This window comes from Oncorhynchus kisutch, linkage group LG23, assembly GCF_002021735.2.
Source record: "Oncorhynchus kisutch isolate 150728-3 linkage group LG23, Okis_V2, whole genome shotgun sequence".
In the NCBI taxonomy this organism is placed as follows: domain Eukaryota; kingdom Metazoa; phylum Chordata; class Actinopteri; order Salmoniformes; family Salmonidae; genus Oncorhynchus; species Oncorhynchus kisutch.
This window is the reverse complement of record NC_034196.2, coordinates 5,055,048-5,075,295: the sequence shown is the minus strand read 5'-3', so window position 1 is coordinate 5,075,295 and position 20,248 is coordinate 5,055,048. Positions and strand designations below refer to the sequence as shown.

At 43.8% G+C, this 20,248-nt stretch overlaps 2 protein-coding genes across 3 annotated transcripts in view; one reads left to right on the top strand and one right to left on the bottom strand.

Moving 5' to 3' along the window:
* The window catches only part of LOC109877842 (GTP:AMP phosphotransferase AK3, mitochondrial-like), a 39,821-nt gene extending 36,701 nt beyond the window's left edge, over positions 1-3,120 (top strand). Inside the window, exon 5 of the mRNA XM_020470071.2 lies at positions 2,016-3,120. Coding sequence (XP_020325660.1) covers positions 2,016-2,115 — 100 coding nt within the window. The 3' untranslated portion in view covers positions 2,116-3,120. The remainder of the gene's footprint in view (positions 1-2,015) is intronic.
* On the bottom strand, positions 1,214-17,140 carry LOC109877841 (hsp90 co-chaperone Cdc37-like 1). Of its 2 annotated transcripts, XM_020470069.2 has the most exons (8): positions 16,816-17,140; positions 13,711-14,016; positions 8,923-9,019; positions 8,669-8,784; positions 7,517-7,639; positions 5,716-5,892; positions 5,549-5,620; positions 1,214-4,199 (listed from the first exon to the last, which is right to left on the bottom strand). In XM_020470069.2, exons 1-8 carry the CDS (start codon positions 16,921-16,923, stop codon positions 4,080-4,082), a joined length of 1,119 nt encoding a protein of 372 aa, XP_020325658.1. In that variant the 5' UTR covers positions 16,924-17,140; the 3' UTR covers positions 1,214-4,079. The 2 variants fall into 2 exon arrangements, with proteins under 2 accessions (XP_020325658.1, XP_020325659.1); XM_020470070.2 differs by lacking the exons at positions 8,669-8,784; positions 8,923-9,019.
* Positions 17,141-20,248: the final 3,108 nt, after the last annotated feature.

The window sequence follows — 20,248 nt, the reverse complement described above, 5'->3', positions numbered from 1 at the left end:
ATCACGCACAGAACAAGCAGTATGGCTGGTGGCATTGTCATGCTGGAGGGTCATGTCAAGATGAGCCTACAGGAAGGGTACCCCATGAGGGAGGAGGATGTCTTCCCTGTAACACACAGCGTTGAGATTTCCTGCAATGACACCAAGCTCAGTCCGATGATGCTGTGACACACCACCCCAGACCATGAAGGAACCTCCACCTCCAAAGTAAAGGCCTCGGTGTAACTCTCATTCCTTCAACGATAAACGCGAATCCGACCATCACCCCTGGGGAGACAAAACCACAACTCCTCGGGGAAGAGCACTTTTTGCCAGTCCGGTCTGGTCCAGTGACGGTGGGTTTGCCTACAAGCGACGTTGCCGGTGAGGACCTGCCTTACAGCAGTCCTACAAGCCCTCAGTCCAGCCTCTCTCAACCTATTGTGGACAGTTTGAGCACTGATGGATGGATTGTGCTTTCCTGGTGTAACTCGGGCAGTTGTTGTTGCATTCCTGTACCAGTCCCGCAGGTGTGATATACCGATCCTGTGCAGGTGTTGTTTCACGTGGTCTGCCACTGAGAGGACGATCAGCTGTTCGTCCTGTCTCCCTGTAGCACTGTCTTAGGCGTCTCAGTACAGTCATTGAAATGTATTGCCCTGGCCACATCTGCAGTCTTCATGCCTCCTTGCAGCATGCCTAAGGCACGTTCTCGCAGATGAGCAGGGACCCTGGCCATCTTTCTTTTGGTGTTTTTCAGAGTCAGTAGAAAGGCCTCTTTGGTGTCATAACTGTGACCTTAATTGCCAACCATCTGTAAGCTGTTAGTGTCTTAGCGACCGTTCCAGAGGTGCATGTTCATTAATTGTTTATGGTTCACTGAACAAGCATGGGAAACTGTGTTTAAATCCTGTACAATGAAGATCTGTGAAGTTTGGATTTTTACAAAATATCTTTGAAAGACAGGGTCCTGAAAAGGGGACGTTTCTTTTTTTGCTGAGAATATATATATATATACACACATTTGATTTCTGTCCCAAACATATCAGTCTAGTACAACACATTTGATACCGTTATATTAGTTAAATGATATAAGGTGTAACTGTATAATAACGTTGTAGTGGCCCTTCTCGGGTCATTATAGTATATATCTGCCCTTTCCCTTTCAAAGCTGGGACATAAGGTGGCATAACAAACTGACATTCATCTCAATTAGATAGAAATTAGAATTTAAATGCATAGCTAAGTGCATTGTGTGGCAGTCAAGATGAAAATCACATCTACATATTTCACTGGCCAATTAAAAAAGCAAAAACAGTAGGCAGCGCTCCCTGTGTACATAGGATGTTATAGCGTCCAAGTTATTGATAATAGATGTTGGGGCTCTTCGTCACTGGTAAATTGATAAAGATGAATAAACCCTACTACAGAGGCCAGTCTGAGAAGTGAAATATCTTGGGACTGTAACAAAGGATTCAGGTTCAGAAATGAGACCAGACCGTGCATGCATTACACTGTACAGTACTGCCTGTCCCTTTGTTAAACTACAGAGGCCAGTCTGAGAAGTGAAATATCTTGGGACTGTAACAAAGGATTCAGGTTCAGAAATGAGACCAGACCGTGCATGCATTACACTGTACAGTACTGCCTGTCCCTTTGTTAAACTACAGAGGCCAGTCTGAGAAGTGAAATATCTTGGGACTGTAACAAAGGATTCAGGTTCAGAAATGAGACCAGACCGTGCATGCATTACACTGTACAGTACTGCCTGTCCCTTTGTTAAACTGTGAATGATCTATGTTGGCAACCTTGAAAGTATTATGTAGTTAAGAACTGGGTTACATTCAGTAGAGCATACGGCAGCAAAACATTTAGCGGAAATGTGTTCTCATTGGAGAAAAATGTAGTAGTACCTCCCCATTTCAAAACGTTTTTTAAATGTTTTACCTACTGAACATGACCTGGTTCACTGCTTATGTTTATTGTGATAACTTTCATGTCTGTCATGAGGTACTAATGACTGTTTCTGACAACAGGAGTAAAGGGGTGTTGGAGACATTCTCAGGAACGGAAACCAACAAGATCTGGCCTCACATTCAGGCCCTCCTGTCCAAAAAACTCTCCCTACAAAATTAAAAAGGTTGTTGGGAAAGCAAAGAATGGATCAGTTTACCACAACTTTAATGGGACTCAACTCTTTGGTCCAAAATGTAACAGTATCTCAGTGCCTATATAAGACCATGTTATTTACTACTACTACAATGTGGATGAGAACCACACATTCAACTAATGTCACATTCTATCTCTGTTCATTCCATATGTAGCCTGGTCCCAGATCTGTTTGTGCTCTGGCCAACTTCTATAGTCATGCCAAACAATGACCATAGAAGTCTGTATTGTAGCTTGTTGCCAGGTGATGTGGTTTTGTATCCAATTCATACCCGTCCTTGGTCTGTCGGTGTACAGGACAACTATAATGGGGTAAATGGAAAAGTGCCGTTATATTAGCTGAAGTTGCCTTGAATTCATCTTTAGGGCCAAGTGCCTATTGTTGACATGACAATATAGTGTCTCTTAAATGATAAAAACAAAAAAGTGAATCACCATGCAATTAATGAATGTTAAAAAGACAGTGCCAATGATTTCAGTGAAACACGTGTCACCAGAAACGCAGTAGTTTAGAGTAGCTGTCATTTGAAGTTGTTAGCCTGGTTAAAACGTTGCACTCCCGTGAAGTGAAACGTCATACAATCGATTTGGATGCCAGGCTCATAAGTTATCATGGGAGTGATAACATACTCTCAAAAAAAGCTGCAATTAGCCTGATGCATAGTTTTAATTACGATATTTGTATATTTTCTCTGACTGTGGCCATGCCTTGGGAGTTTAGATTTGTAATCTGATTAATGTATGCTGAATGTCTTACCAGCATATTACATGCAGTATTTTTGTAGCACATTACCTGTTCTTTGATGATCAGTCAAAGGAATAATTACATTAGTAAATGTGTATACTTTTATGAACCTTAAACTTCTATTTCATAACAAGTGTATTATTTATTATCAAGTCTCACTTGCTGGAAGAGACTGTATTCAGGCGATCTGTTTCAAAATGTAAAATAAACTAATAGAATAAAAAATTTATTGTGATAAGCAACTAACAGCTTTCCATTTAATGTTGACCTCGGACGCTCTGCAAAAGTCTAAGTACCCAATCTGGCTGGTAGGCCTGAAGTATGAAAAGCATTTCCCCTGAACAACATTGTTTTAAAGATGCTCTATTCCAAACAGAGCATCGAAGCAGAACCTAACACAGGATGTTAATCACGCTACGTCAGCCAGAAAGTTACCATCTCTTTCTATTCCACAATCAAGTCTGTGAGCAGGTTTAGCAGCCAAACACATATGTTTGACAAGCTTATTCTTCTGTGATGGACATAAAGACAGACACATTTCTTTTGAGGGTTGGTTGATGTGGAGTGACGAGCAGTAACAAAAACAAGAATTTGGCACAGCAGTCAACTGATCACTTTGCATCGTTATGTCATCATAGCTACACCGTGGTAGTATCAATGTTTGGCCTAATGATGACAAACTGGACACACGGGAGTTAAGGAAAGTTTCTAGGAGAGCTTGGACCACATACGCTAGGTGTACATACGTCCACTGCAGAACCACGAGTCCAGGAACAGGCCTTTTGTTTCTTCAATTAAAAAAACGTGTACTTTTATTTACAACGAGCGTGTTTTATTCTAATGCTCAGGTTTTCCCCCTCCTGCTAGGGAAGGACTGTGCCGGGTCCAGTCAAGCCTACTGTAGATGAAAACCGTTTTACACTCCCTTCAAGATATGACATACTTTAGCGATATAAGCAAAGATACAGTAAGCGCTTCAAAATACCTACCAATCGTCTTCCCTTAAATATTTTTGTATGTTTGTTGTTTTGAACAAAATATAAAGTGCAAGGACACATTCCAGCGCAGATTCTGCGGCATACAAAAATTAGTCTGTGGGAGCTCAGCCCTTCTCCCCTCCATTTTGTAATATTTCTATTGAGTGTCATGAACTGATGGGGAAATGACGGGGAGGTGGAGACATTTGTTATGTCTCCATCATGCGCAGATCGTCTGTTTCTAAAGTAGCGTCCTCCTTGGACCATCTCCCTTCTCGGTTGGTCCACAAGCCAGCCTCCAGACAGCGCTTCACATGGTACTCTGCCACCTGGAGGTACAGACAGAGACCGAACGTAAAGGGCAACTTCCAACTCCCCAGAGAATTCTAAAATAAATAATGCAAAATGTTGCAGTACAGGTAGGCATAACTCGTCTAAAGAAGAAAGCAGACACACTTATACAATATGACGAGTTCATTTCTATGGGTTGGTGCTAAAAGTTGACTGTTCCAAAAGCCTTGCTCCCTGGGAAGTGTAGTTTGCGACCCTAATCCACCTGCTCTGTGGGGCATCTGATAGCGAACACTGATAACTCCCTATCGCCAAGTTCCCTGTAGTAACACCTTTCAGCAGCACTCAATCTAAAAAAGGAGTCTGCCATGTCCAGCTCCAGGGAACAACTCTCCAGGGCCCGTATTTAACAAGCATCTCAGAATAGAAGTGCTGCTCTAGTACCAGGTCCAACCCTCTGCCCATATAATCTCATGCATTATGATCTAAGAGGCTAAACTGATCCTATATCAGCAGCACTACTACTCTGAGACTGAATACAGGCCCAGTGTTTAGTGAGCATGTGGGGGGAGGCTTGGAGAGTAGACCTGTCTGCTCTGAGTGAATGTACAAGTAACACCCTATTCCCCTATAGTGCACTACATAGGGAAAAGGGTGCCATTTAGGATGCATCCAGGGGTTAACACACTGATGCTCAAGTGTCTGCTCTGAGTGAATGTACAAGTAACACCCTATTCCCCTATAGTGCACTACATAGGGAAAAGGGTACCATTTAGGATGCATACAGGGGTTAACACACTGATGCTCAAGTGTCTGCTCTGAGTGAATGTACAAGTAACACCCTATTCCCCTATAGTGCACTACATAGGGAAAAGGGTACCATTTAGGATGCATCCAGGGGTTAACACACTGATGCTCAAGCAGATTATAATGCTTATGTAACAGGAGTGGAATTGGCCCACATCTAGACTTCCAACTAAGCCCTTGCTGCTAACCAAGTATAATTTGTGGAGGAGAGGACATTTGTTGATTTCCCCTCCGTCTGTTAGGATTTGGCAGGAAGTCAGACTTTAGGTGGCCAGTTGCGGGTGATCTCATTCTTTAACTCGCACTCCCTCCCCCGCGCTCTCTCTCACTCTCCAGAAAGTAATTCTGTTCTAAAGCAACACACTGACTGTTAATTTACCTTCGGTTTCACACAGCTTGAACTTGAGCATGAATTTGAGTTACGGTCTCTTGGGATATTTCCATCGGTTATCTCAATCAATGTTTACATAAGATATATATTTTTTAAATCAACAAATAGTGTGGCTGAATAAACAGATCTGACAGGCCTAAGGTACGTGTCTGACTCTGTGGAAACTGTAGTGAGAAGTGTAGCCAATACCTGTGGATTCATGGTGCTGAGAACATTCTGGAGAATCTGCATGTCTTGCAGCTGGAACCCTGACTTCAGTTCCTGTTCCAGAATGATAGGAATAGAATCATTCATATAAGTACCATATATATATCAAACTTGCCACACGTGTAAATGATGTCATTCGGAATACTTACAGGGGGTAAGGATTCTAGAACTTCTCTGGGGTCCGGGCGACAGCGTGCTGTGCTGCTCTGGTTCTCTGTAAAGTTAGGGAGTGTCTCTCCTTTGCACTTGACAGTGTACTCTTTTACTCTCTGCTTAAAGGCCTCTAGCTCAGTATGGAATACATCCAAGTACCCCTCTTGTCCTGCCTTACATAGAAAGAAATGGCAACAGCATTACAGTATATTCACTTGATCATCCTCTGTTGACAAGAGGAACTTGGAATCATAACGGATGCAACAAATGTCTTCTAAAATGGCATATATTAAAAGTGTCAGTTATAGATAAATGTTTAAATGCAACATATTTTGGCATGAAACCACTGTTTACAGAAGGAACTTACAATCACATCAACATGTCAGACTGGAAATCATACAGAAATGCTTACAATGTTTTCACATGAATGCAATAGTGTGTTGGCTTGAAATCATGTAGCTGTATATCATTGCCTTGTTGTGTTGTAGGAATCTTTGTCTTGACTCCTGTCACTCTAGTGGTCATCTGACCACATTACATCACTGTCCTTACACCTTCCTTCGTCCAGCATTTTAAAAATATATATTTTTACATGTGAGTTACTTAATAACAAAAAACAATGAAAAACAAGTTTGGTCATTAAATTACAATACAAAAAGTTGAATAATTCCTTAACCTAGCTTATCAATAACAACTGGTTAGACGGTGGGTAAACCATTTTTCTTCAAATTACTTTGTGGTATAATGACTCGACAGTGACTCAGCAGACATACCAAGGCTGCTTTACAAGCCGTTTCCCCAAAACCGTCTCCTCCTCTTCATCTACACTGATTTTTAGTCGATTTAACAGGTGACAACAATAAGGAATCATAGCTGTCACCTGGTCGGTCTGTCATGGAAAGAGCAGGTGTTCCTAAGCTAAATATTTTAGCTGGGTTGTGACAGCGAAGAGAACAGTCTTGTGCTTTAAAAGTTAATTTCCTGCAATTCTGCACGTTTTGCCATAGGGTGGAGGCAAATTACACACCTCCAGGCTGTGTAAGGGCTATTTGACCAAGAAGGAGAGTGATGGAGGCCTGCATCAGATGACCTGGCCTCCACAATCACCTGACCTCAACCCAATTGAGATGGTTTGGGATGAGTTGAACTGCAGAATGAAAGAAACGCAGTCAACACGTGCTCAGCATATGTGGCAACTCCTTCAAGACTGTTGGAAAAGCATTCCAGGTGAAGCTGGTTGAGAGAATGCCAAGCGTGTGCAAAGCAGTCATTAATGCAAAGGCTGGCTACTTTGAAGAATCTAAAATATATTCTGAATTTGTTGGGTTACTATATGATTCCATGTGTTATTTAATAGTTTGGATGTCTTCACTTTTATTTTACAATGTAGATTATAGTAATAAAGTAAAACCCTTGAATGAGTAGTTGTCCAAACTTATGACTGGTACTGTATGCGCAATCGATATACCTACCTAGTATTAAGCCATTAGGCTACATTCAATATTCGTATAACTAGTGTAATTATTATTATTATTATTTTTATTTTTACATTTAAAGATGACTTTGAATAGCCATTTAATAGCTACAGCAAACTCTTACGCTGATATTCTATAATAATTTTCAGCACAGAAAAGCGACACAGTTGGGTTTCACGTCGTAACGAGCGTACTGTGCAGTCTTTTGGGAAACCAAGACTTCTTTGGCCGTTGTTTTTTACGGTGCATTGTTAAAAAACACCCGTGTGCCTACGTTCCAATCACGATCAAAAAACTGTGCCCGGGATAGATAGACGCTTACTTTGGCTTTGTGGAAGAAGTGGCGGAAGCAGCCTCTGGGGTCCTGCTGGGAGGTGCTGGCCATCTCCAGGATAAACTGCATAGCAACAGCCTGGTGAGCGACCTGCTCCATCAACGCCTCTTTCTGTGGTTGAATAAAAACAACAAGGGAAAAAAGTGAATTCATCTGTATATCATAAATACAGTCTGTGTAGGATATGCTATAAAGTAAATGTTTGTAAACCTGAACTGTAAAAATTCAGGTTTATATATATATATTTTTAGAGGCCTCTTTCTGGCAGGGGAAAGTGGACAGGATGGAACCTTTCACTGTTACAACGACCTCTAATATTGGGCGGCAGGGTAGTCTAGCTTGTTAACAGTGTTAGGCCAGAAACCGAAAGGTCACGGGTTCAAATCCACGAGTTGACTAGGTGAAAAATCTGTTGATATGCCCTTGAGCACAAGGGGTGAGGGTAGGGGGAGATGAGGCCTTTCGCCAGACTCTTGACACCCTATTCCCTTAAAACAGTGCACTACTTTTGACCGAGGCCCATAGCACTATGGGGAGTGGAGTGAAAGGCACATGCCCCAGCGACCGACTGAAACACTGGTTGATATTAAAATATGGAGTTCTTATCCAGATACTCTGCGTGTGAGCTTGAGGATAAAAGAAGGGAATGGTTATTAGACATTAGGAACAACTGACCGTATGCAGACAGTGAGTTCAACCTAGTTTCCTGACATGTTGCCCCCCCCATTATTACAGCGAGTAGCTGTCGAGGTGGGGTGAAAACACCTCGATAATGGCGCTAGACATTCCTACTTAGACTCAGCAATTAAGATGGCAGAACGAATAGAGGGCAGCCGGAACTCCGGGCCTGATCCACTCCACTGATGGGGGCGTTTGAGGCAGGACTTCCTGCTTAACTCACTGTGAATACATACAGAATAGCACCCTCTGGTGGGCCTTATTGATAAACCCTCATACAATTTCAAGGCATTTATACAAATCTTACGCTGAAAATAAATGCGAATTGTAAAACAAACAAAAAAATGTTTATGCATCAACTCTGAACAGGAAACACAAGGGTGATATTGGCTGTTAGATACCATATATTGTATCAACTATTGTACACAGAACAGGACAGTGTGCGTGTGTGATTGTTCTGACCTCTTCAGCCTGTAGTCTGAAGCACCAGAGGATCAGGTAGTTGGCAGTCTCCTCACAGACGAGGTGAGGCAGGTCAGACAGGAACCGCTGGCTGTCATCCCACCTCCGCAACATGCCTGACCAATCACAATAGACCATTGGACCAATACCACTTCCTCCCCCAGCCCTACTAGAGGGACAACACCAGCAATGCACGGGATCTGCATAACTCAATTCTGAACTATGACAAGCTGTAGATGAAACATTTCACTCACCGAAATATCTAAATTCCTGTTCATACTTCTGAACAAAGGTTTTGCTCTGGTCATGATCCTCCAATTCAACGTTTTTACTTCTTGAATTAATAATACTCTATAGGGGGGAATTTAAAAAAGAGAAACACTTGAGTCTGTAACACTCTATTCCTCACATCCTATTCAGAACCTAAGGTGTCAAGAAGAGAGCACACAAGAAATCATGGAGATACAATTGAGATTCCCCTCGCAGTACGTGGAGAAAGATTACATGTGTACTGATCAGGTAGGTCGCTTTATCATGGATGCAAACCTGCGAGGGTCCAAAAGAGTTTAAAAAATAATTGTTGCATATTTTCAGAGAATAACAAGTACATAAATGAATATTTTGACAAATTCATTAGTCTGGAAATGTGTTTGGTGTCGGCTGGCATTGGTTAGTTGATTAAGTCAGTCGAGTGTAGTGGGCCCTATCACAACGTGTTGCTGTACTCATGGTTCTCCATGTTTGAAGCGAGCCTATAGGCCTATTTGTTTGGCGAGACAGCATCTCACTGTAGTAGGCTGTGTTTGTTATTTGGATCTCCATTTGCCTTTTTGTTTACTGTTAATGTAACCATCTTAAATATAGATTGTGTCGTGCCTTCATCGATCTGATATTTTGTTTACTAGGCCTACTTTCTACCACTGTTCTGTTTTGTTTGCATTCGCAGTTGTGTCAGTATTCTAAGCCAAACGGCTATTTAGTATTTTTGGGCTTAAGGGTAGGCCTTGTCAAAGGCTTAAGGGTAGGCCTTGACAAAGAGGTGAGGCTTTAGGAGGGACTGAAAGATAGTGATGGACTCAGTCACAGATGGCTGGAGGGAGGGAGTTCCAGAGCAACCCTGGAGAAGGCCCTGTCGCCTAAGCTCTAACTTCGACTGGGGATGACAAGGTGGCCTGCTGTGGTGGAACGGAGTGCGCGTGTGGGTTGGTAGGGGAGAAGGTCTGAGGTAAGGGTGGGGTGGTGAAGGGCTTTGTAGGTCAGAAGGAGGATCTTGTAATCAATGCACTGGGAGACAGGGAGCCAGTGGAGTTCAGAGGACAGGGGTGATGTGCTGCCAGAACTTAATGTGGGTGAGGAGAGGCTTCAGAGTTTTGAACCACTTGGAGCTTATGGAGGGAGCTTGAGTTGATGCCGAAGAGGAGCGTAGTCAAGATGGGAGGAGATTAATTCATGTATGAGGGTTTCCACGGCCGGACGGGATAGGGAAGACCTGACTTTGTCAATGTTGCGGCGGTGGAAGAATGAGGATTTGACAGTGTCTTATGTGGTGGTCAAAGGACAAGGAGGAGTCCAGGATGATGCCAAGGTTGCGTGCATGGAGGGAGGGAGAGACATACAGTGGTGTTGTCAATGGTGAGGTTGCCAGCTTTGGTGAGGGTGGATTTGGTGCCTATGAGGAGGAGTTACGTTTTATCATTGTTTTGTTTTGTAGCATCCATGTTTGTATTGCAGGGAGGCAGGATTCAGTTTGTCAAATTTCTTCCCTGCGAAATCTTCCCCGGTCAACTGTAAGTGCTGTTATTGTGAAGTGGAAACGTCTAGGAGCGACAACGGCTCAGCCGCGTAGTGGTAGGCCACACAAGCTCACAGAACGGGACTGCAGAATGCTGAAGCACATAAACATCATCTGTCCTCGGTTGCAACAGTTCCAAACTGCCTCTGGAAGCAACGTCTGCACATTAACTTTTTCTCTGGAGCTTCATGAAATGGGTTTCCATGGCCAAGCAGCTGTACACATGCCTAAGATCACCATGTGCAATGCCAAGCATCGTCTGGAGAGGTGGAAACACGTTCTTTGGAGTGATGAATCACATTTCACCATCTGGCAGTCCGACGGACAAATGTAGGTTTGGCGGATGCCAGGAGAACACTACCTGCCCGAATGCATAGTAAACATAGTTTACAGTGCCAACTGTAAAGTTTGGTGGAGGATAAATAATGTTCTGGGGCTGTTTTTCATGGTTAAAGCTAGTCCCCTTAGTTCCAGTGAAGGGAAATCTTAATGCTACAGCATACAATAATATTCCAGATGATTCTGTGCTTCCAACTTTGTGACAATAGTTTGGAGAAAGCCCTTTCCTGTTTCAGCATGACTACCTAAAGCAAGGTCCATACAAAAATGATTTGTCGAGATTGGTGTGGAAGAACTTGACTGGTCTGCACAGAGCCCTGACCTCAATCCCATCGAACATCTTTGGGATGAATTGGAACGCCGATTGCGAGCCAGGCCTAATCGCTCAACATCCGTGCCTGACCTCACTAATGCTCATGGCTGAGTGGAAGCAAGTCCCCACATCAATGTTCCAACATCTAGTAGAAAGCCTTCCCAGAAGAGTGGAGACTGTTATAGCAGCAAAGAGGGAACCAACTCTATATTAATGCCCATGATTTTGGAATGAGATGGTCAACAAACATATTTCCACATGCTTTTGGTCATGTAGTGTATGACTGTAGCCAGAAAAGTGTGGTGCCCTCAACACTCAGACCTTCAAGCCGGATCTACATGATTCACACGGATTACCTATTTTGAGATCAAAACAGAGAATGTCGCCGAGAAGTAGCAAGTTCGCATCCCTTTTATTATTGTCAGGAACATCTAACTTGGTATTTTTATCTTGTGAAAGCGCGAACCACTGCTTTTAATCAGGGCAAGGTGACCGGAAACATGACCGAATACAAACAGTGTAGCTATTCCCTCCACAAGGCAATCAAACAAGCTAAGTGTCAGTATAGAGACAAAGTAGTCGCAATTCAACGGCTCAGACACACGAGGTATGTGGCAGGGTCTACAGTCAATCACGGACTACAAAAAGAAAACCAGCCCTGTCGCGGACCAGGATGTCTTGCTCCCAGACAGACTAAACAATTTCTTTGCTCGCTTTGAGGACAATACTGTGCCACTGACACGGCCCGCTACCAAAACTTGAGGACTCTCCTTCACTATAGCCGACGTGAGTAAAACATTTAAACGTGTTAACCCTTGCAAGGCTGTAGGCCCAGACGGCATCCCCAGCCACGTCCTCAGAGCATGCGCAGACCAGCTGGCTAGTGTGTTTACGGACATATTCAATCAATCCTTATCCCAGTCTGCTGTTCCCACATGCTTCAAGAGGGCCACCATTGTTCCTGTTCCCAAGAAAGCTAAGTTAACTGAGCTAAATGACTCACTTCCGTCATCATGAAGTGCTTTGAGAGACTAGTCAAGGACCATATCACCTCCACCCTACCGGACACCCTAGACCCACTCCAATTTGCTTACCGCCCCAACAGGTCCACAGACGACGCAATCGCAACCACACTACACTACACTACACTACACTACACTACACTGCCCGAACCAATCTGGACAAGAGGAATACCTATGGGAGAATGCTGTTCATTGACTACAGCTCAGCATTTAACACCATAGTACCCTCCAAACTCGTCATCAAGCTCGAGACCTGGGTCTCAACCCCGCCCTGTGCAACTAGGTACTGGACTTCCTGACGGGCCGCCCCCAGGGGGTGAGGGTAGGTAACAACATCTCCACCCCGCTGATCCTCAACAATGGGGCCCCACAAGGGTGCGTTCTGAGCCCTCTCCTCTACTCCCTGTTCACCTACGACTGCGTGGCCATGCACGCCTCCAACTCAATCATCAAGTTTGCAGACGACACTACAGTCGTAGGCTTGATTACCAACAACGGACGAGACGGCCTACAGGGAGGTGGTGAGGGCCCTCGGAGTGTGGTGTCAGGAAAATAACCTCACACTCAATGTCAACAAAACAAAGGAGATGATCGTGGTCTTCAGGAAACAGCAGAGGGAGCAGCCGCCTATCCACATCAACGGGACAGTAGTGGATAGGGTGGAAAGTTTTAAGTTCCTCAGCGTACACCACGGACAAACTGAAATGGTCCAACCACACAGACAGCGTGGTGAAGAAGGTGCAGCAGCTCCTCTTCAACCACAGGAGGCTGAAGAAATTCGGCTTGTCACCAAAAACACTCAAACTTTTATAGATGCACAATCGAGAGCATCCTGTCGGGCTGTATAACCTCCTGGTACAGCAACTGCTCCATCCATAACCATAAGGCTCTCCAGAGGGTAGTGAGGTCTGCACAACGCATCACAGGGGGCAAACTACCTGCCCTCCAGGACACCTACACCACCCGATGTCACAGGAAGGCCAAAAAGATCATCAAGGACAACAACCACCCGAGCCACTGCCTGTTCACCCCGCTATCATCCAGAAGGCGAGGTCAGTACTGGTGCATCAAAGCGGGGACCGAGAGACTGAAAAACAGCTTCTATCTCAAGGCCATCAGACTGTTAAACAGCCATCACTAACATTGAGTGGCTGCTGCCAACATATTTACTCATCTCTAGCCACTTTAATAATGGAAAAATTTATGTCAAAAATGTATCACTAGCCACTTTAAACAATGCCAATTAATATAATGTTTACATACCCTACATTACTCATCTCATATGTATATACTGTACTCTATACCATCTACTGCATCTTGCCTATGCCGTTCGGCCATCGCTCATTCATATATTTGTATGTACATATTCTTATTCATTCCTTTACACTTGTGTGTATAAGGTAGTTGTTGTGAAATTGTTAGGTTAGATTACTCGTTGGTTATTACTGCATTGTCGGAACTAGAAGCACAAGCATTTCGCTACACTCGCATTAACATCTGCTAACCATGTGTATGTGACAAACAAAATTGGATTTGATTTGTGTTTCAATTTGTGTGTGTAGGTTTCCATAGTTACCTTGTCAAACACATCCTGGCTGCTGTCAGCACTGAGCACAGGGCTCCTGCTGCCTCCCAGCATGTTCTCCTTCCGGCGCCACTCTTGTTCCGTCTGGGAGAGCTCTGATTGGCTGGCAATGGCGCGGGCATGCTCCTGCTCAACACTTTCGGAGCCGTGCAGCTCCAGCCCACACAGCTGGTCCTGAGCCTCCACCAGCTGCCAGCTGGACACGATGGAGGCCTTCACACACTGCTGCTGACTCTGGCACAGGGACACCATACGGTCTTCTGATGCAGAGGCCATGCACTCTTTAACGAAAACACCCTGGTCACAGAGAGGAAAAAGAGTTGTTTGTTATGAACAACTGATGGAGGCCTTAACCCACTGCTGCTGGCTCTGGCAGAGATGCCATGGACATGCAGCTGCACCCTGGGGTCACAGAGGGGAGAAGACTGATATCTTGACTAGAACCCCCAAAAATATGATCATATTACTCTGGTGCTAGCCTCTATACACTGGCTTCCTGTTAAGGCTAGGGTTGATTTCAGGGTTTTACTGCTAATCTACAAAGCACTACATGCTTGCTCCTACCTATCTCTCCGATTTGATCTTGTCATATATACCTACACGTACGCTACGGTCACAAGACGCAGGCCTCCTTATTGTCCCTAGAATTTCTAAGCAAACAGCTGGAGGCAGGGCTTTCTCCTATAGAGCTCCATTTTTATGGAATGGTCTGCCTATCCATGTCAGAGACACAGACTCCGTCTCGACCTTTAAGTCTTTACTGAAGACTCATCTTTTCAGTAGGCCCTATGATGGAGTGTAGTCTGGCCCAGGAGTGTAAAGGTGAACGGAAAGGCACTGGAACGACAAACCACCCTTGCTGCCTGGCCGGTTCCTCTCTCTCCACTGGGATTCTCTGCCTCTGACCCTACTAGGAGGGTTGAGTCACTGATGTGATCTTCCTGTCCGGGTTGGCGCCGCCCTTGGATTCGTACAGTGGAAGAGATCTTCATGGGCTATACTCAACCTTGTCTCAGGGTAGTAATTTGGTGGTCAGATGATATTCCTCTAGTGGTGTGGGGGCTGTGCATTGGCAAAGTGGGTGGGGTTATATCCTGCCTGGTTGGCCGTGTTTGGGGGTATCGTTGGACAGGGCCACAGTGTCTCCCGACACTTCCTGTATCAGCCTCCAGTATTTATGCTGCAATAGTTTGTGTCGGGGGGCTAGGATCAGTCTGTTATATCTGGAGTATTTCTCCTGTCTTATCCGGTGTCCTGTGTGAATTTAAGTACGCTCCCTCTAATTCTCTCTCTCCCCCTCCCCTACTGGAGGACCTGAGCCCATGCCTTAGGACTACGTGGCCTGATGACTCCTTGCTGTCCCCAGTCCAAGTGGTAGTGCTGCTGCTCCAGTTGCAATTGTACTGCCTGCAGCTATGGAACCTGTTCACAGGACGTGCTACCTTGTCCCGGACCTGCTGTTTTCGACTCTCTCTACCTCACCCGCTGTCTAACTCTGAATGCTCGGCTATGAAAAGCCAACTGACATTTACTCCTGAGGTGTTGACCTGTTGCACCCTCTACAACCACTGTGATTATTATTATTTGACCCTGCAGGTAATTTATGAACGTTTGAACATCTTGGCCATGTTCTGTTATAATCTCCACCCGACACAGCCAGAAGAGGACTGGCTACCCCTCAGAGCCTGGTTCCTCTCTACGTTTCTTCCTAGGTTCCTGTTTTTCCTAGCCACCGTGCTTCTACATCTGCACTGTTTGGGGTTTTCGGCTAGGTTTCTGCACTTGGTGACATCAGCTGATGTAAGAAGGGATTTAGAACTAAATGTGATTGGATATCAATCAATTATCTTTATATTATATTCTGCTGCTGGCTCTGGGACAGAGATGGCATGAACTCTACACCACCATGGTCACAGAGGAGAAAAACAAAATAGCTTATTATGACTGATATCAGAAAATCTGTTACATTACATTCTGCAGCAGAATATTAAAGCTACAATCATCAGGGCCTGTATTCAAAAAGTGTCTCAGAGTAAGAGTGCGTATATGAGATATGGTCCTCCCTGTAATCTTATTCGTTGTGATTTTAAAGGCAAAACTGAACCTTGAGCAGCAGTCCTAGTCAGAGATGCTTTATGAAAACGGGCTCTGGTCGGACTGAAAAGTGGGTCCGGGCTCCCAATACTGCCTGTCCTCCATTGCCGCTGAAATCTCATCCTCCTTGATGATGCAATGCAGTAACTCTGTTCGGGTGATGTGTGTACAATGGATGTGCAAACGGACATGTAAAAGCACAGCTGGTGTAGCTTTGCATAACACGCTAACAATAACAACAATATGTACCACCCACTAGCTACAGCTGTCAAGACAATACTGTATGGATACTTCCGGCAAGAGGTGACACACATACTAGTTATGGGTGCTTCTATCATTCATGGTACCTGAGATAGCTAAGTAGCTAGTTACTGCTTGACTGGCTAAAGCAACAATACAGCAAGTACTACTAACATCTGCTAAACGTGTATGTGACCAATAAAATTAGATTTGAGAAGTATATGGTGTAACGATAACTAGTGTTCTATGCACCAATTCGCCGTGCAATATTGGTAAGCATCTACACTACAGTGGCGAAAACTGGCTGTGTGTCGTTTTGCTGAGCTAGCAGACTCAGCTAGAGCTAGCTAGTGGCCTCTTTCGAATCCCAGAATGGAAATCTACAGTTAGCTATCACACACAGTCTGATTTACTAGGCAAGCTAGGTAGCTAACGTTAGTTGCACTGGTCCAAAGCGAAAGAGCTTTGTACTGTAAGATCAGTCATTACAGATGGACTCAATACCAACTCAGACTCGTTTCCATTGTTGACTTTGTGTAATGAAATGGAATTGTTAACTAGCCAACAGCATACTGCAGCTAGTATTATCAGAGATCATTCGGCAAGGGTGTCGAATAGCTCGCAGCTATTGAGAAGCGGGGTGCCTAAACTAGCGTGCTGAGGTTTTTTTTTTCTCCCCTGGATGACTGACCGTTAGCTCCGTTGCTACCCGTCTAGTACGAATCAATTGGTAAAGTGTATTGGCCTTTAGCCCCACAATACCTGCAGTGGAGTGCTGTAAAAGCTACCGTTACTTGGTACAGCAGAGGCACTGCAGCTCTCTTCTTCGTCTGCTAACATGGGGAAGGTTATAGTCCCGAACCCCTCCATCGCTGCTGCTGCTCCTCCTCGAGCCGCTCCAAAACACCGCCACTGAGTTCTAGAACCTGTCACACTGGAGAAAATATACGGCCTAAATTCTTCCCAAGACACGCAATGATCTAGCCAAACTAACAGCTGTGATATTTGAGTAAATCAGAACACAAAAATACAGCAGCCTCCTCAATCAACTTCATCCTCCATGTTTTTTTATTGAAGTACCACGTGTTGTGGAACTTTGATCACGTGGTAAATCTGTTTTTGGTGTTTTTAAAATGTGTATTTGATGACCACGATTACTATACATTGTGTAAGGGATAATCAACGAGGGGGCTATGCGTTCCATGGGAAACAATGAACAACGTGGAAGGTTTGTTCCATGACGTGCTACTGGAGTGGAACTGACCTTCCACGGAATTGCATTATTTTTCGGTGAATGCATAGAGCCCCGAGTTGATTATCCATTTTATACCATGGCTATACATTAACACATTTGCTGCTATAAAATGTGTTAAACATCCACCGAAGTAGCTGGCAAGTTTACTAGATAGCTACAGTAGTTGCCGTGGTAACCAAACAAACAGACTTGCTAGTTAAGCGAACTAAACCATAATCAGTCCTCGCTTGCCGTTATGAAAATCGAATTCAACAATGCCAATAATGTTTTCAATTTGACTTTTGCGTTCAAAAGCAGCTCCAACATAGAACATGTAAGAATGAACTATAGCCATTGAATGCTACAGTGCAAAAATACTGTGCGTTATAGGGAAACAATGCACGATCTATAGTATGTTATGAACAGTGTGGACTAAGTTTTGTAGACTTTTCCCTTTGCAAAAATGTTTTTAAAATGTCGCGTCGTTTATAAGGAGCGCAAAGGAGATGCGTTTAAACCACGCCCAGCCTCTACTGTGATAGGCCAACAGACGGGTTGGAACTGTCTATCACAGTATAAAGAATACTGTTTACATACATCTTGTCAGTTCTCTGTTTTGCCCTGCGAGGTGGGACAGAGAGCCCGTATATACGAAAATTGCATTTACCACTTATTGCTTAGCTAATAAAAAATACATAGTATACAATCGGTGACTCATTGTCATATTTATCCTGATACCAGATTCGAATTTACGCGACCCTAACACCATGTAAAAACATGGCAGATCTAACATTCACACATGAAATAAAGGCTATAAACGCTACCTAGTAGCTAGTTAGCAGCAGGCTGGGCTATCTATCTAGACATGTTCGGGGATAGCTCTCAAACTCTAAGTGGCATTCTACCTTCTTACAGTTTCAGCCATTAGCTTTGCCCATGACTACTTCATGTGAACCACAATCCCAACGCTGTGTTTTAACATTGAGAAACGTCAATAATCATTGCTTTCGAAACATTCATCAGCGAGAAAAAATCATTAAAATAAAAAAAGACACTGTAGCAGTTTTGCACAGATCCATACAGCTAAGGGGGGCTCCATCCGACGAAACTACACTTCCTGAGTTACCAAAGATTATGAATATACTGACAAGATACATGTCTCTCCATAACATTTTTTGTTGACCAAATTCGAGACACTCATCGACCTCCATAAAACCTGCTTGGTGGGCAAAACGAAAAAATGTCACCTGCTGGAGGGAGACAGATTTTCCCAGAGTCGGGCCTCTCTCTTCCTCTCTGGGGTTAGGTTTACACACAAGTGTTTGGAGTACGCTTAGATAGTTAATTAGCACATGTCGCCTCTTGTATTCCGCAAACAAGCGCTGTAACTATGGCGACATGGCGTGTGGGGACACGAAACCCGAACGAGGTGTGTGTCAATTTAACCTTTTTTTAAAAATGTATTATTATTTCTCGCTGATATCCGATGTATGTTAACTTTCAGACCGAGTGCCAGAGCTCTTAACCAAAAGCTCACCGCAAAGAACATACTTTCGTCAATAGGCGCTAAAGCAGTTAGCGTCAATAAATAGGGTTGGTCGGGGACAGAGGGAACAATGAATGGAGCCAAATACAGGCAAATCCTCGACGAGATCCTGCTTCTGAGTTCAAAAGACCGTAGACTTGGACATACATTTAAGTTCCAACAGGACAATGACCCCAAGCATACAGCCAAAAGCAACGCTGGAATGGCTTCAGAACAAGAATGTGAAAGTCATTGAGTGGCCCAGACTTGAATTCCATTGAAAATCTGTGTAAAGACTTGAAGATTGCGTTCACCACCGCTCCCTATCTAATTTAACATAGTTTGAAAAAAATCTGCAAGGAAGAATGGGAGAAAATCCCCAAATCCAGATGTGCAAAGTGCAAAGACATACCCAAGATGACTCAATGCTGTAATCACCGCCAAAGGTGGTATAAAGTATTTACTCAGGGGTGTGAAAACGTATGTAAATGAGATTTTCTGTATTTCATTTGGTATAATTGGTAAAATGTAAATGTTTTCACTTTTTAATTATGGGGTATTGTGTGTAGATGAGTGAGAATTTTTTTTGTAATACATTTTGAATTCAGGCTGTAACACAAGAACATGTGGACTAAGTCAAGGGGTATGAATACTTTCTGAAGGCACTGCATTATTATACACTTTATTAACTCACCTAGGAGGACCTCACCATGCTGTACTGCTCAATAGTTGCCAATAGGTGGTAGCAGAGTACAGCAGAGCGCCCTGCAGAATCCCCCACTGCTGTAGAAGTGAGCAGTGAGAGCCAAGAACCTCCCACAGGGACCAGGGAGGGAAAGGGAGAGAAACAGTCCAGACTCCAGACCTAAAAAAAACATCCTCAGCCTCAAAAGCATGTCTCATAGCCAGCTGGCAGCCTGCCCTTTCTTGGGCTGCTGTTCCCACAGGGAGGGTGTGTGCGTGTGTGTGTGTGTATGCGTGAGAGAGAGAGAGTTAGACCTTCAGGCTTAAGCGCCGGTTAATAACTTGCTCAAGAGTGAAATGATGAAATATGTAAGATGAGAGTTAAGTTAATAAATAAAAGTTTGGGGTTTTATGAGTCTGTCAGTATTTTAGTTTTATACAGAGCCATGTACAGTGCTTTCGAAAAGTATTCAGATCCCTTCACTTTTTCCACATTTTGTTACTTTACAGACTTTTTTCCTCATCAATCTACACACAATACCCCATAATGACAAAGCAAAAACAGGTTGTTCGAAATTTTTGAACAATATATTAAAAATTAAAAACAGAAATACCTTGTTTATATAGGTACAGTGCCTTGCGATAGTATTCGGCCCCCTTGAACTTTGCGACCTTTTGCCACATTTCAGGCTTCAAACATAAAGATATAAAACTGTATTTTTTTGTGAAGAATCAACAACAAGTGGGACACA